The sequence below is a fragment of the Colossoma macropomum genome, unplaced genomic scaffold, assembly GCF_904425465.1.
Source record: "Colossoma macropomum unplaced genomic scaffold, Colossoma_macropomum, whole genome shotgun sequence".
Classification (NCBI taxonomy): Eukaryota; Metazoa; Chordata; class Actinopteri; order Characiformes; family Serrasalmidae; genus Colossoma; species Colossoma macropomum.
The window spans coordinates 2,245,007-2,258,748 of NW_023496051.1; the positions used below are offsets into that span (position 1 = coordinate 2,245,007).

General features: G+C 40.0%; 1 protein-coding gene across 1 annotated transcript; it reads left to right on the forward strand.

Annotated features, from left to right (window-relative positions):
* Positions 1–5,571: 5,571 nt before the first annotated feature.
* Positions 5,572–9,135, forward strand: LOC118804567 (extensin-like). The gene is made up of 2 exons (XM_036565067.1): positions 5,572–5,576; positions 8,130–9,135. The coding sequence occupies exons 1-2, from the start codon at positions 5,572–5,574 to the stop codon at positions 9,133–9,135; spliced, it is 1,011 nt and encodes a 336-aa protein (XP_036420960.1).
* Positions 9,136–13,742: the final 4,607 nt, after the last annotated feature.

Below are 13,742 nucleotides of genomic sequence, written 5' to 3' on the forward strand. Positions count from 1 at the left end.
GCTGTAGCTGCCTGTCGCCTGTTCATTCGTTTATCCATTAACCAACACTGTTCCTTCGTCCATCCGTCGTCCGTCTGCACGTCTGTTCATGTCTTTTTGTCCGGTTACCATCACATAAAAGCTAGACTGTAGTTCTGTATGAGGGGCGGAGCAGGCTAGGCACGTTGGACAGAGAGCTGTCAATCAAGCTGCTCATATATATAGGATCAACCCTTTTGATGCTGTATAGAACCCTTTTTGAAAAGGTTCTATTCAAAACCATATGCAACACATTCGCCATCAGTCTGAAAACCCTTTCATGTTGCAAAGAACCCTTTAAATGCAAAGGGTTCTTTGAGTGTTTTCTTTACTAAAGAACATTTGAAGAACCATCTTTCTTAAGTGTGTAGATGAAAGATGTCTATAGTAAAAAGGTGCCAATTTTTAAAGAGCAAAAAAGCTAAAAGAGGTCTATAGATAAGAGGCTTATAAGACAGAGTTAAAAGTCTACAGTATAAAAGTCTATAGTAATTGAGGGGATTATGTAGTTAAGAAACGCCCATAGTGTAAAAGTATAAAGTAACTATGAGGCTCATGTAGTTGAAAAATGTCTATGGTTAAAAGGGGTGCATATTTCTGAGGCTTATTTAGTTAAAAGAGGTCTATAGTAAAAAGCCGTCTATATTTATGTAGCTGAAACAAATGAAATGAACATCCAGAATGATGTTCTATTAAAATTAATATCCAGAATGAAGTTCTATGGAAATGGATATCCAGAATGAAGTTCTATTAAAATTAATATCCAGAATGAAGTTCTATGGAAATGGATATCCAGAATGAAGTTCTATTAAAATTAATATCCAGAATGACGTTCTATGGAAATGGATATCCAGAATGAAGTTCTATTAAAATTAATATCCAGAATGACGTTCTATGGTAATGGATTTCCAGAATGAAGTTCTATGGAAATGGATATCCAGAATGAAGTTCAACGGAAATTGATATCCAGAATGAAGTTCTATTGAAGTGAATATATAGAATGAAGTTCTATGGGAATAAATATACAGAATGAAGTTTTATTGAAATGAATATCCAGAACAAAGTTCCATGGAAATTAATATCTAGAATGAAATTCTATTGAAATGAATATCCAGAATTAAGTTCTATGGAAATTAATATACAGAATGAAATTTTATGGAAATTAATATCCAGGATGGATTTCTATGGAAATGAATATCCAGAATGATGTTCTATGGAAAAAGAATATCCAGAATGGAGTTCTATGGAAATGAATATTCAGAATGAAATTCTATTGAGATGGATATCAAGAATGAAGTTCTATTGAAATCAATATTCAGAATGAGGTTCTATGGAAATAAATATCTAGAATGAAGTTCTATGGAAATGAAAATCCAGAATGAAATTCTATTAAAATGAATATCCAGAATGAAGTTCTATGGAAATGAACATCCAGAATGAAACACGTCCATCGCTGTAAACAGATAACAGTGGTTTATTATTTAACATTCATTAATATCTTTTTACATATTGAACAAAATATCAAAAACTCCCATTTGGTGTCTAGTTAATAACATGTACATCTACATTCTACAAGTTGTGTACAAAATAACTGGGGTCATTTTAGTGCCCTCCACTCTTACAGTGCCCATAGACCTGCCCTCGCTGAAAGAGTGTTCTCTGATTGTTCTATATGGCACATTTCGTGTTTGGTGGGAGTGCTTGGTGAGCTCATCTTCCGCTCCCTCTCAGCACAGGAACTAGATGGATTTTTCGCGTCCTCTCACCGAGCCCTGAGTCATTACGGACTTCACGGGCTGTTCTGGGGTCGGTGGCTTTCAGTGTCTCATGGTGGCGGTCCCAGAGCAGGAGCCTGACCAGGCTGACCGTGTATCTGTGTTTAGCCCCCTGTATCCCCCCCCACCACGTGAATCAACAGTGCAGTGAGTCAGAGCCTTCCAGACTGATCTGAGGTCAGCAGTACTGCTGACGTTGACGGACACGATGAGTAACATCGTTTCCTTTCAAGTGTTCAAGGACAAGAGACACCAAGTCACATCAAGTGAATCCAGAGCAAGATAATATCCATCCATGCTCCGCCCACAAATGCGTTCTATTGTAGCTACTGCAGCTACTGCACTGCACTACTATTGTAGCTACTGTTATGAATTTGCAGAACAATGGCAAAAAAAACATTTAAACTAATAATAAATTGTAGCAATTGTAGCGACTCAAGTGTGCACTGTTAGCTAGGTAGGCTAGAAACGACAACAAAGAATTTGCCACCAATTTTGGCCAAAAAAAGCAAAAGATTAAATAGGTCTACAATTAATTTTCAAAACTGTTATCAATTATCTGAATGATAACTGTCAGCGTAGACACGTTCAAACAGTTTGAGCTGCAGCAGATCAGCAGTGGTATGAAAACAGGGCCCACTACAGCTGCGTTTAGGACACTGTTCAGCTTATTAGCTTCTTAGCAACAACTGATCTCGAGAAATTCTTTAAGGGAAAATCACAAACAATTTCTTTTGGAAATAAACTTCTTCGTGTCTGGTTTTGAAAGTTGTAACCAGTGGTGGACAGTAATGAAGTAAATGTAATTCGTTACAGTACTTAAGTAGTTTTTTCGTGTATCTGTACTTTAGTTTTTCCATTTTGGGCGACTTTTTACTTTCACTCCACTACATTTCAAAGTCAAATATCTCACTTTTTACTCCACTACATTATGAGAAATCTGTCGTTCCTTTTGGTTTATGTGTGTATAAAAACGTAACATGTCAAAACAAAAGAAGCGCGAAGCAAAAACACCAATCAGGGCACAGCGGTCACTTAGTTTTGAGCTTGTTTTGACCTGTTGGTCATACCGACCCAGTGCAGCACACGGTTCAACATCAGTGCAGCAGCATAAAATTTTGGGTGTCTATTCAACATAAATGATGAACTAACCTAACTTTGTGTAAACAGACCACAGTATAGAAATATGTACACATATGCAGTCGTGACTGACGTGTCTTTTTTCTGAATTTATACAAACACGATTTCATTTTATAGTAAATTTGTTTTGGCTAGTTTATGTTTATGAACAGAGACCTACAGACGCAGTTTAGTAAAGGAAACTCATTTGTGAATCTGAGTTTAAAGTTTTTATTAAACTTAAACTTGTAACTGAGTGTAAATAAATCTCAAACTGAAACTTTGCTTGTTTGTATAAAGTGATTTCAGAGCCACTCAGTTCTACCTGATGGAAACTGTTTACCTTCAGTGTTTTGTGCTTATGATAATTTTAATAGACATCAGCGTCACTAATTAATGACATTCTATTAAAAGACTGGTTTACCAAGAGAGACACTGGAGTATTTTCACCTAAAATGAGTTGATGAAGCGAGTCTTGTTACAAAAATGATAACAGGACATCAGAGTCGTAATCAATCTTTTAGTACTTTTACCTACGATACTTAAGTACATTTGAAGGCAAATACTTTTGTACTTTTACTCAACTGGAGGTCTAAAGGGAGGAACTTCTACTTTTACTGGAGTAATATTTGACCTTGGATATCTTTACTTTACTTTAACAGTACATGATCTGTGTACTTCGTCCACCACTGGTTGTAACTGCTAACATATGCGTTTGTTAGATCCCATTATGTTTATGGCTGCTTCCTCTGTCTAAATGATGAACTCTAAAGCAACCTGCGTACTAAAGTGCCCCCTGTTGGAGAAACTTCAAACTGCTAGACATCACCAGCGAGTTCAAAAGCCACGTCAACGAGCTTTACATATTAAAAACGATGTTTTACATTGTTATAGTGGCCTTTGAGAAATCACAAAGCTTTATATTTTCATGATATTTAATCATATAAGCTGTTCAAAATTAAATTAAACCTCCTTCAGTTATCTTTCCCAATGTAATCATCTTTGAAACATTATCAGCATAAAAAAACATAAGTACAAAAGCAAATTATATTGTTCTTTTGTCTCAATTTTAGTTTCAAGAATTTTCATTTTTGTGCTTCACTACTCAATTTTGGGCTTTTTTGTGGAAAAAAGGGGGTGTTTTTCATTTGAAATGCTTACAGTTTCTTGTTAGGTTGAATCCTAAACAGTTTCTATAACAGAGCATTTTGTATGGATAAATCAGCTGGAAAGAAGCCTTAAAAAGAACAGACTAGGACACTGTCATTGAGACAAAACACCAAAACTAGTGGAGTACTAATGTCGCCCCCTTGTGGACAATCTTCAGCCTGCTAAATGTGAGTAAATGAGTGAGTGAGTATCAAGCCAGATCTATGAAGTGCCTCACATCTAAAACAACATTATACTGGACAGTGTACACGTGTGGGCATTTTATAACATAATGATTGCCCTTGTTGACTTATGTTGACTATATTGCTGGCATGTCTCTACCCACAACTTCAGAGTATAAAACAATATTACACTTTCTACCAATGGGATACCAAACGTGAAATCAGCTATTGGAGTAATATCTAGATTTCCTTCTTTGAGTAGGTAATGCTTCATTTTTTTTTCTGAAAAAATTATTTACATATTCTTACTATCAATTTGTGTTTTATTACATTTACAGTTCACTTTGTAAGTATGAAATGTTCATATTCAAGTTTGAAACTGTATTACTCTTCAATTGAAAGTGCTAAATCCAAACTGAAGTGAAATGTGTTGTGTCCCGTTCAGTGTTAGTTGGCTGGCCTTATGTAGTCATGTTGATGAAATTCCCTAATAAAACTGTGCCTGGCTTGTATCGAAATGACAATAAACCCTTTTTTTAGCAATCCAATGATGCACAGTCCAGCAATGCACTTTGTGTAAAAGCCACTCATTACATGAAACAAAGGAAATGACTCCATCAGTAAGTGACTCTTCATCAACTGTATTCAACAGCCTTAACAGGCATAAGTAACAGTGAAGCAGGGAAATGTTAATGTCTACTATACACATATTATCCCTCATAACCTCGGTACATATTTTAAGTCAGTTTTTTCTTCTTGCTCTGTTCTGTGTTTGATATTCTGACATCATTTTACTCTTTTTGTAGAGAGATCTTTGTTCCGAGCATCTTTGTTTTATATAGCAAACTAACTGAAGCTTCAGTTTAATGGTATCCCTGAAGAAATTACTCTGGGAGCACTGGAACCAAGGGGTGGCAGGGGTGGCAGAGGTGGTCAGTGCCACCTTGACGTGAAGCTCTGTCACCCCTCTGGTCAGTAAAATAAAATGAAAGTAAAATAAAATGAAACGGTCAGCTCATCTCTTTCTCTTTCAAAATGAATTGTCCCTGGAGGGCAGCACAGTTTTGTTGTATTAGTAATTTTTTTTTAAATGGCTTTAAACTACTGCCTGAACTTTTTTTTGCCTTTCCCTTTCAATTTATGTCATACTGCAATGTCAAAATCACTCAGGCCATGTCTCAACTGCACACCACAGCCCAAAATACAGGGAGATTCACTTGAAAGAGGCCCTGAATATTCAGTAATAACTCTTGCTAGGACGAAGCAATCTGAACGAAGCAACGTGCAATGAGCTCCTCAGTATATGGAGCTTTGAACAAGCCAGAGCGATGAGGTAGGTGCTGTTGTTCAGGCAAGGAACATTCAGGAACATGGAGCGCCGTGTCGCAATGACTGGCAGAAAACGGAGATCACTTCCAGTATTGCATGTAATGCAATCGATTACACATACGTCAAGGTATGTAGCGTATTTTTTGGTTCAGATCGCTTCATCCTAACGGGAGTTACAACAGAATATTTGGGGCCTCTTTCGAGTGAATCTCCCTGTAGTATGTAAAAGATAGAAGTGCATTCATTACTGTAGTGATCTAAACCATAGAAGTGCGTGGTTTGGGACGCCTTAGTTACATCAGCTTAAATTTCCCAGAGTGCAAGACTGTGAGGCACGTCACTCCATTTGGCAATGACTAAATGTCCACATTATAGATACGAATATCAAGACAACATGCTATAAGAATCTAGGGTTATCAAAAATTGACGAAACTTCATGAAACAACAAACACCATAGCAACCACCTGGGATACCTTAGCAACCATCTAGCAACCATCAGCAATACCAGAGTAGCCATCAAGCAACACCCTAGCAACTATGTGGAATAGCATAGCAACCATCTAGCAACACCATAGCAGCTGTTAGAAATGTCATAGCAACTACCTAGCAACAGCCTAGTAAGCACCTGGTATACCGTAGCAACCACCTAGCAACAGTCTAGCTACCACCTGGGATATCACAGCAATCACCTTGCAACCAACAAGAATACCACAGAAGCCATCTTGCAACACCCTAGCAAGCACTTGGAATACCATAGCAACCTGCAAGCAACACCATAGCTACCACCTGGGATACCATACCAACCACCTAGCAACACACTAGCAACCATCTGGAATACCATAGCAATCACCTTGGCACAGCAACCACCTAGCAACACCCTAGCAACCACTTGTATACCATAGAAACCACCTAGCAACACCGTAGCAACCATCAAGAATACCCTAACAACTACCTAGCAACAGCCTAGCAACCACCTGGGATATCGTAGCAACCACCTAGAAACCCCCTAGCAACCACCTGGAATACCATAGCACCCACCTAGCAACATCCTAGCAACCACCTAGTTTACCATAGCAACCACCTAGCAACACATTAGCAAGCATCTGGGATACCATAGCAACCACCAAGCAACCACCTGGGATACCACAGCAATCACCTTGCAACCATCAAGAATACCACAGAAGCCACCTAGCAACACCCTAGCAACCACCTTGGATATCATAGCAATCACTTAGCAACAGCCTAACAATCACCTGAGATACCATAGTAACCACCTAGCAACACCATAGCAACTGTCAGGAATACCCTAGCAACTACCTAGCAACAGGCTAGCAACCACCTGGGATATCATAGCAACCGCCTAGAAACACCCTAGCAACCACCTGGGATAACATGGCAACCGCCTAGTAACACATTAGCAAGCATCTGGGATACCATAGCAACCACCTGGCATCCGCCAAGCAACCACCTGGGATACCATAGCAACCACCTAACAACATCTTAGCAAACCAGTCACACTGCATTTTCTTCAGGAAATGCACTTTTCTAGTTTTATGGTCAATGCCACAGACTTCTGTGCTCTAGCAAAAATCTCGTCCCTTTAAGACCTGATCAGTTCACCAGATTCTGTTCCCTAGATATGAATGAGCCGCGTAGGGGGCCAGTGGTTAATTTGGAACACACCTACATTACCTCAGCAGGGTGAGGCTGAGGACATAAAAGTGAAAGCATGGGCGCTGCATGATCTGCTCTTACAGCAAGAAACGTTTCTCCGAGTGTCTGAGACAAGAAGGAAATCCCTGCCGTGTGTATGTATCTCAGCCCCGGCTCTGTACGGATGCTGTGATTGACAGATTGTCTCAGTGAGTAAATACAGATCTCAAATTGCACCTGATGACTCATAAACCATGAGAGCCCCCGGGGGGGGGCCAACGTCACACTGCGAGCTGCCAATCAACCCAGCAACTATCGGTTATGACTCATAGATGAAAACATTACCCAGATAACCGGCAGAAACTGAAATACTGAAATACATATTTACTTTTCAGGCTCCACATTCTCCCTGTGAGGATCCACTGCAGTGTTCGAGGAACAGAAACAGGCGCTTCTGAGGGAACATTCAGCTACAATACCAACATCAGGGCTGACAACTCTCAGATATTTGGACGTAAGACTCACGCAATGTGGTCTAATCTTACGCTCTCATGCCACGCGTGACATTTCTCACGCATTTTCACAAAATGACCTACTGATGAATCTGAACGCTCATTACGTTTCTACCTACTGCTTAGTTTTCATTGAATAAAAACACTCTGGACCAGCAACAGCAGTTTACTTACATACAAGAGAAAGAGATGACGCTAGCTAGTCAGTCACTGCTGGTCCGTGTGTGTTGTAGATCAGTGGGGGCGGGGCTTTATGGGTTCTATATTGAATTAATGTATGTAGAGTTGATGTGGAAACGTATACAGGCATTTAAAATTGGCTAATCAAGCCTCCGACCCCCAAAGCCTCCAAACTCCAAATCTTCTAGTCTTGACACTCCAAACCCTCAAAGCCTCCAACCTCCAAAGTCTTCACCCTCCAAAGCCTCCAACCTTCAAAGTCTTCACCCTCCAAAGTCTTCACCCTCCAAAGCCTCCAACCTCCAAAGTCTTCACCCTCCAAAGCCTCCAAACTCCAAAGTCTTCACCCTCCAAAGCCTCCAAACTCCAAAGTCTTCACCCTCCAAAGTCTTCACCCTCCAAAGTCTTCAACCTCCAAAGTCTCTCACCCTTCACCCTCCAAAGCCTCCACCCTCCAAAGTCTTCACCCTCCAAAGCCTCCAACCTCCAAAGTCTTCACCCTCCAAAGCCTCCAAACTCCAAAGTCTTCACCCTCCAAAGCCTCCAACCTCCAAAGTCTTCACCCTCCAAAGCCTCCAACCTCCAAAGTCTTCACCCTCCAAAGTCTTCACCCTCCAAAGCCTCCAACCTCCAAAGTCTTCACCCTCCAAAGCCTCCAACCTCCAAAGTCTTCACCCTCCAAAGCCTCCACCCTCCAAAGTCTTCACCCTCCAAAGCCTTCACCCTCCAAAGCCTCCAACCTCCAAAGTCTTCACCCCCAAACTCCAAAGCCTCCAACCTCCAAAGTCTTCACCCTCCAAAGTCTTCACCCTCCAAAGCCTCCCCTCCAAAGTCTTCACCCTCCAAAGCCTCCACCCTCCAAAGCCTTCACCCTCCAAAGTCTTCACCCTCCAAAACCTCCAACCTTCAAAGTCTTCACCCTCCAAAGCCTCCAACCTTCAAAGTCTTCACCCTCCAAAGCCTCCAACCTTCAAAGTCTTCACCCTCCAAAGCCTCCAACCTCCAAAGTCTTCACCCTCCAAAGCCTCCAACCTCCAAAGTCTTCACCCTCCAAAGCCTCCACCCTCCAAAGTCTTCACCCTCCAAAGTCTTCAACCTCCAAAGCTCACCTCCAAAGTCTTCACCCTCCAAAGCCTCCCCTCCAAATCCTCCAACCTTCAAAATCTTCACCCCAAGCCCTCCAAACCCAAAGCCTCTGACCTCCAATATAAAAACTGAGGCAAATATTTGAAAAGGAAATAGACTGATTATTAAAATGACAGCAATGTTTTTGAAAAATAAAGTGTGCAGAGGTCCTTTTAGGATTTGTTGCCTTGAGGCAACACGGTGTAACAAAGACCAAATCTATTTAATTTTATTTAACTTTAAATAACACAAATAACAGTTTGAGGCATTCTAAAACATAATAAATAAAAGAGTCATTTAATTAATAAAACATAATGTATACTGAATGCTACATGACTGTATTAACTAGAATGGTCTTCAAGCCACTAATATTGCACAAAATAAACAATAACACAAAATTATTCTAAAATTAAAAAAACCTAAATGAAAAACTAAAGAATAACTGCAGTGTTCCCTCAAGTGGCTGCATGAATGACACCTTACTTGCTATTGGCTATTTTATTGCATGTCAAACAGTTTTGCCTGTAGTTGAACAATTGTGCCTTAAAATTTTCATTCAAAAGTGAATTTTCACAATCCAACAGATGCAAATCGTAACTTTGATGGATGAAAAATGATGAAAACTTGCTTTTCTGAGGGAAAAGGTCCGGTGTAGAAACATGTCATCTACAGAAAAAGGTATAAAAAGGCCCAGCGTTGAATATAATACGCAAGTAAAATCATTTTACAGCTTTATTCAAACTAGTCCCTTCATTATTACTCATTTTATTGATGATAAATATGTATCATATCATTGTAAAATGATGAAAATAGGTTTGTTACTCTCAGGCAACATCATATAATTAGAGGGTTAAAGGTTTCTATAATTTCTGTCAGCAGGAAAGTCATAGACTGATGCTGCCATCTAGTGGTTAATTTATGAGCGTGTATTACTCACCAAATAATTGAGTATACAATCATTATTTACTTTCTAGCTTGATAAATAACAGTGCACCAGCTCCAGAGGATGGAAAGTAGAAAGCGTTACTAAAACATTTGAAGGGAAAAAGACTTGCATTCATATCTAAAGCAGTGGTTAAAAGTCTATGTGATGGAAAGTCTTGCCCGTTTCTAAACTCATAGGCTGATACTGACATCTAGTGGTGACTCCATGTTAGTGCTCAGTATGTTGCTGTTAATCTGACTAATCAGTTCAAGTTAAGGCCAGGTGCACATCCCCGTGTTAACAAAGCCCAGTTGGTCCCACTTTATATTAAGTGGCTATAATAACAGTGTAGTTACAAGTGAACAACATATGCAACAACAATGTAACTACTAAAGATTTAGACACTGTTACAGATAGATTACAGAAGAACTGAAGTTGATGCACATGTGTAATTACATAGGCTATACTTCTGTAATCCATCTGTAACCTGACTAAATCATGAGTAGTTGCATTGTTGTTGCACATGTTATTCATTTGTAACTACACAGTTATTAGAGACACATGGGACTGCCTGGTTTGATGAAACAATACTAGACAAATGGCACAAAATGTCTAGATCTATTTCTCTGTTTTTAACCTATACGTTTTTAATGGGTGTCTACTTGGTCAGGTGGCGTTCTAGGAAAATGTTGCTGTAAATAATGGCACAGTTCAACATTTCTTGGAAAGTGACAAGGCAGTCGTATTGCAAGCCTAAGCAGCTGTTCTGAGGACTATTATTCATCTATTGACTGATATCTACAGTACAAAAGTCAGAGATCTGCCTTTTTTTGCAGTCAAAATGGCCATTATGTGCAAGTGGGCCTCCTAACAACCACCTGGAAAACCCACTTAAAGTCAAGTCAAAGGAAAATAAATGAAAAAAAACAGGAGGTCAAAAAAGATTAAGATTAAGAGAAAATGGGGCTCCTAACAACCACCTGGAAGAGCTGGTAGACACCAACACTGCCCCCATCAGATAAACAGCACTTAAAGCTTTCATCTCTGAGAGAGAGGAGAAAATCAAGCTGCTTCAGATCTGAAAACATCCACAGGTGTTTCTGTCCATCCTTCCACTGTGAGAAGACGACTCAGCGCTGTGGGTCTGAAAGGATGTGTAGCTGTCAAGAAGAACCTCACTGAGAAAAGGAGACGGACACATCAAACAAAGAAGCTGAACAATGGACTGACCACCCCAGAGTCCAGACCTCAACATCACTGAATGTGTTTGATTACTTCAGAAAATGATCAGCCAACTTCTAAGACTGAACTTTGGAGGCGTGTCTGCAGGTTTCTGTGAGAAACTGAAAGCGAGTCTCCTGAAAAGAATGGAAGTTTTCTTGTGATAAAGGCAACATGTGCACACTAAATATTGAAAATGCTGTATTATTGTATTGCATATTGTGTACAGTATTATATTTAGTTGTTGAGGCTTCTGTGTACGTTTCTGCTTTTTTTCCTGATGCTGAAAGAACGTAACCTCATGGCTGTTTTGACTGGATAATATAAATGAAAAGGGTGGTCTCTGAGTTTTGCACAGTATAATACATTACAACTCATACTGTATACCATTAAAGGACCACTATTCGATGGAACACGCAACACCACTTCTGCACTTTAGATGGCGCTATCAGATTGGCCCACAAACCCACCGGAATATGTTCTAAAGCAAAATGGCTCTGGAGTTACTGCAGGATACAGCATGGAAAAGTAACAGTTTTACTGTTTAATACTATTATTTAACTCTTCCTCACATTGTGCCCACATACGTGGACAGTTCCATGGCTTCTTAATGGGGTGAAATTACATACAGCACTGTATTACATAGAATTAAATACAGTGGAAACTCTACTTAAAGGGGCAGTGTGTAAGATTTAGGGGGGATCTATTAGTGGAAAGTGGAATGTACTACACTGTAACGTTTTCATTAGTATCACTGTTGTCGGAACAAAACCTCGTATCTCCAAAATGGCAACTTTACAAGAGAAGCAAAAAACATACTTTACTTTTAATGTGAGTCAATGGAACCAGAGTTTTTTTCCAAGTGATTTTGAGCCGTTTCTTTTGGTTCATTCATCATGAAATGTACACACAATGTAAAGTGCAACAGGTATTTTCAAATTATGTCAAAAACTGAAAAACGTTTAGTTTAGAATGAGCCCTTCATATCAACATAGGGAGCGGGTTCTCTTCCAACAGATTCAAATGGATGATCATATTCATTATTTAGCGCAATAAAAAAGGAAAGGAGGGTGAATCCTCATTATCAAATAAGCGAAAACATAACGCTACCATAGGCTCAGTTGGTTGCAATCTGCAGTATCACCACTAGATGCCACTAAATCTTACACACTGCACCTTTAGGTGAAACTACACCGAAAAGGCATAACATTATGACCACCTCCTTGTTTCTACACTGGAGTTTTTAAACACCTCAGTGTCACTGCTGGACTGAGAATAGTCCACCAACCAAAAAAATATCCAGCCAACAGCGTCCTGTGGGCCGCGTCCTGTGACCACTGATGAAGGACCAGAGGATGACCAACACAAACTGTGCAGCAGCAGATGAGCTATCGTCTCTGACCTTACATCTACAAGGTGGACTGACAAGGCAGGAGTGTCTAATAGAGTGGACAGTGAGTGGACGCAGTGTTTAAAAACTCCAGCAGCACTGCTGTGTCTGATCCACTCGTACCAGCACAACACACACTAACACACCACCACCACGTCAGTGTTACTGCCGTGCTGAGAAGGATCCGCCACCCAAATAGTACCTGCTCTGTGGTGGTCCTGTGAGGGTCCTGACCAGTGAAGAACAGGGTAAAAGGGGGCTAACAAAGTATCAGAGAAACAGATGGACTACAGTCTGTAACTGTAGAACCTATATAGTAAGTGAAGCTGATAAAATGGACAATGAGTGTAGAAACAAGGAGGTGGTCAGAATGTTATGCCTGATCAGTGTATAGTGAAATACTAAAAGCGTGGAGCAAAATTACAAATAATATATAGTATAATAATAATAATCACTCCTCTTTCAATATTTATAGTATATGCACTGTATGTCCAAAAGTTTGTGGACATCCCTTCTTATTAGTGAGTTCAGCTGCATTACGGTGCATTCAAATGTACACACAGGTTGTTCACTTTCCATAGAAAAGCAGTGACAGTAGAACAGGATGCTCTGTTGCAGCTGTACATTAGCCTAATGTCAACATGCTCAGTGTCAAGTGTAGGTTAGAGGGAAATGAAACGTCCCAGCACTGAGCCGTGGAGCAGTGGAGCTGTTCTCTAGAGTGATGGAGCTCCATCCCATACCTTTGGGATGAGTCAGAGTGATCCAGAACTGACCTTCCAACATCAATACCGGATCGCACTAGTGCTCCCGCTGCTGAATGCAATCAAATCGTCACAGCAATGTTCCAACATTTAGTGTAAAGCCTTCTCCAAAGAACAGAGACAGCTACTGCAGCAAAGGGGTCAAACTCCTTATTAATAATTTTGGTTTTGGATGAAACATTGGATAAACAAGTGTCCACAAACCTTTGGCCATATGGTGTATATAGCTTGAGCAAGATAGATGTTATTCCAAACGTTTTCAGTGATTACAGGTCTGGACTGCAGGCAGGTCAATTTAGCACCCGGACTCTTTTAATACAGAGCACTGCTATTATAATACGTGCAGAATGTGGTTTGACATTGTCTTGCTGAAATAATCAATGCCTTCCCTGAAAAAGAC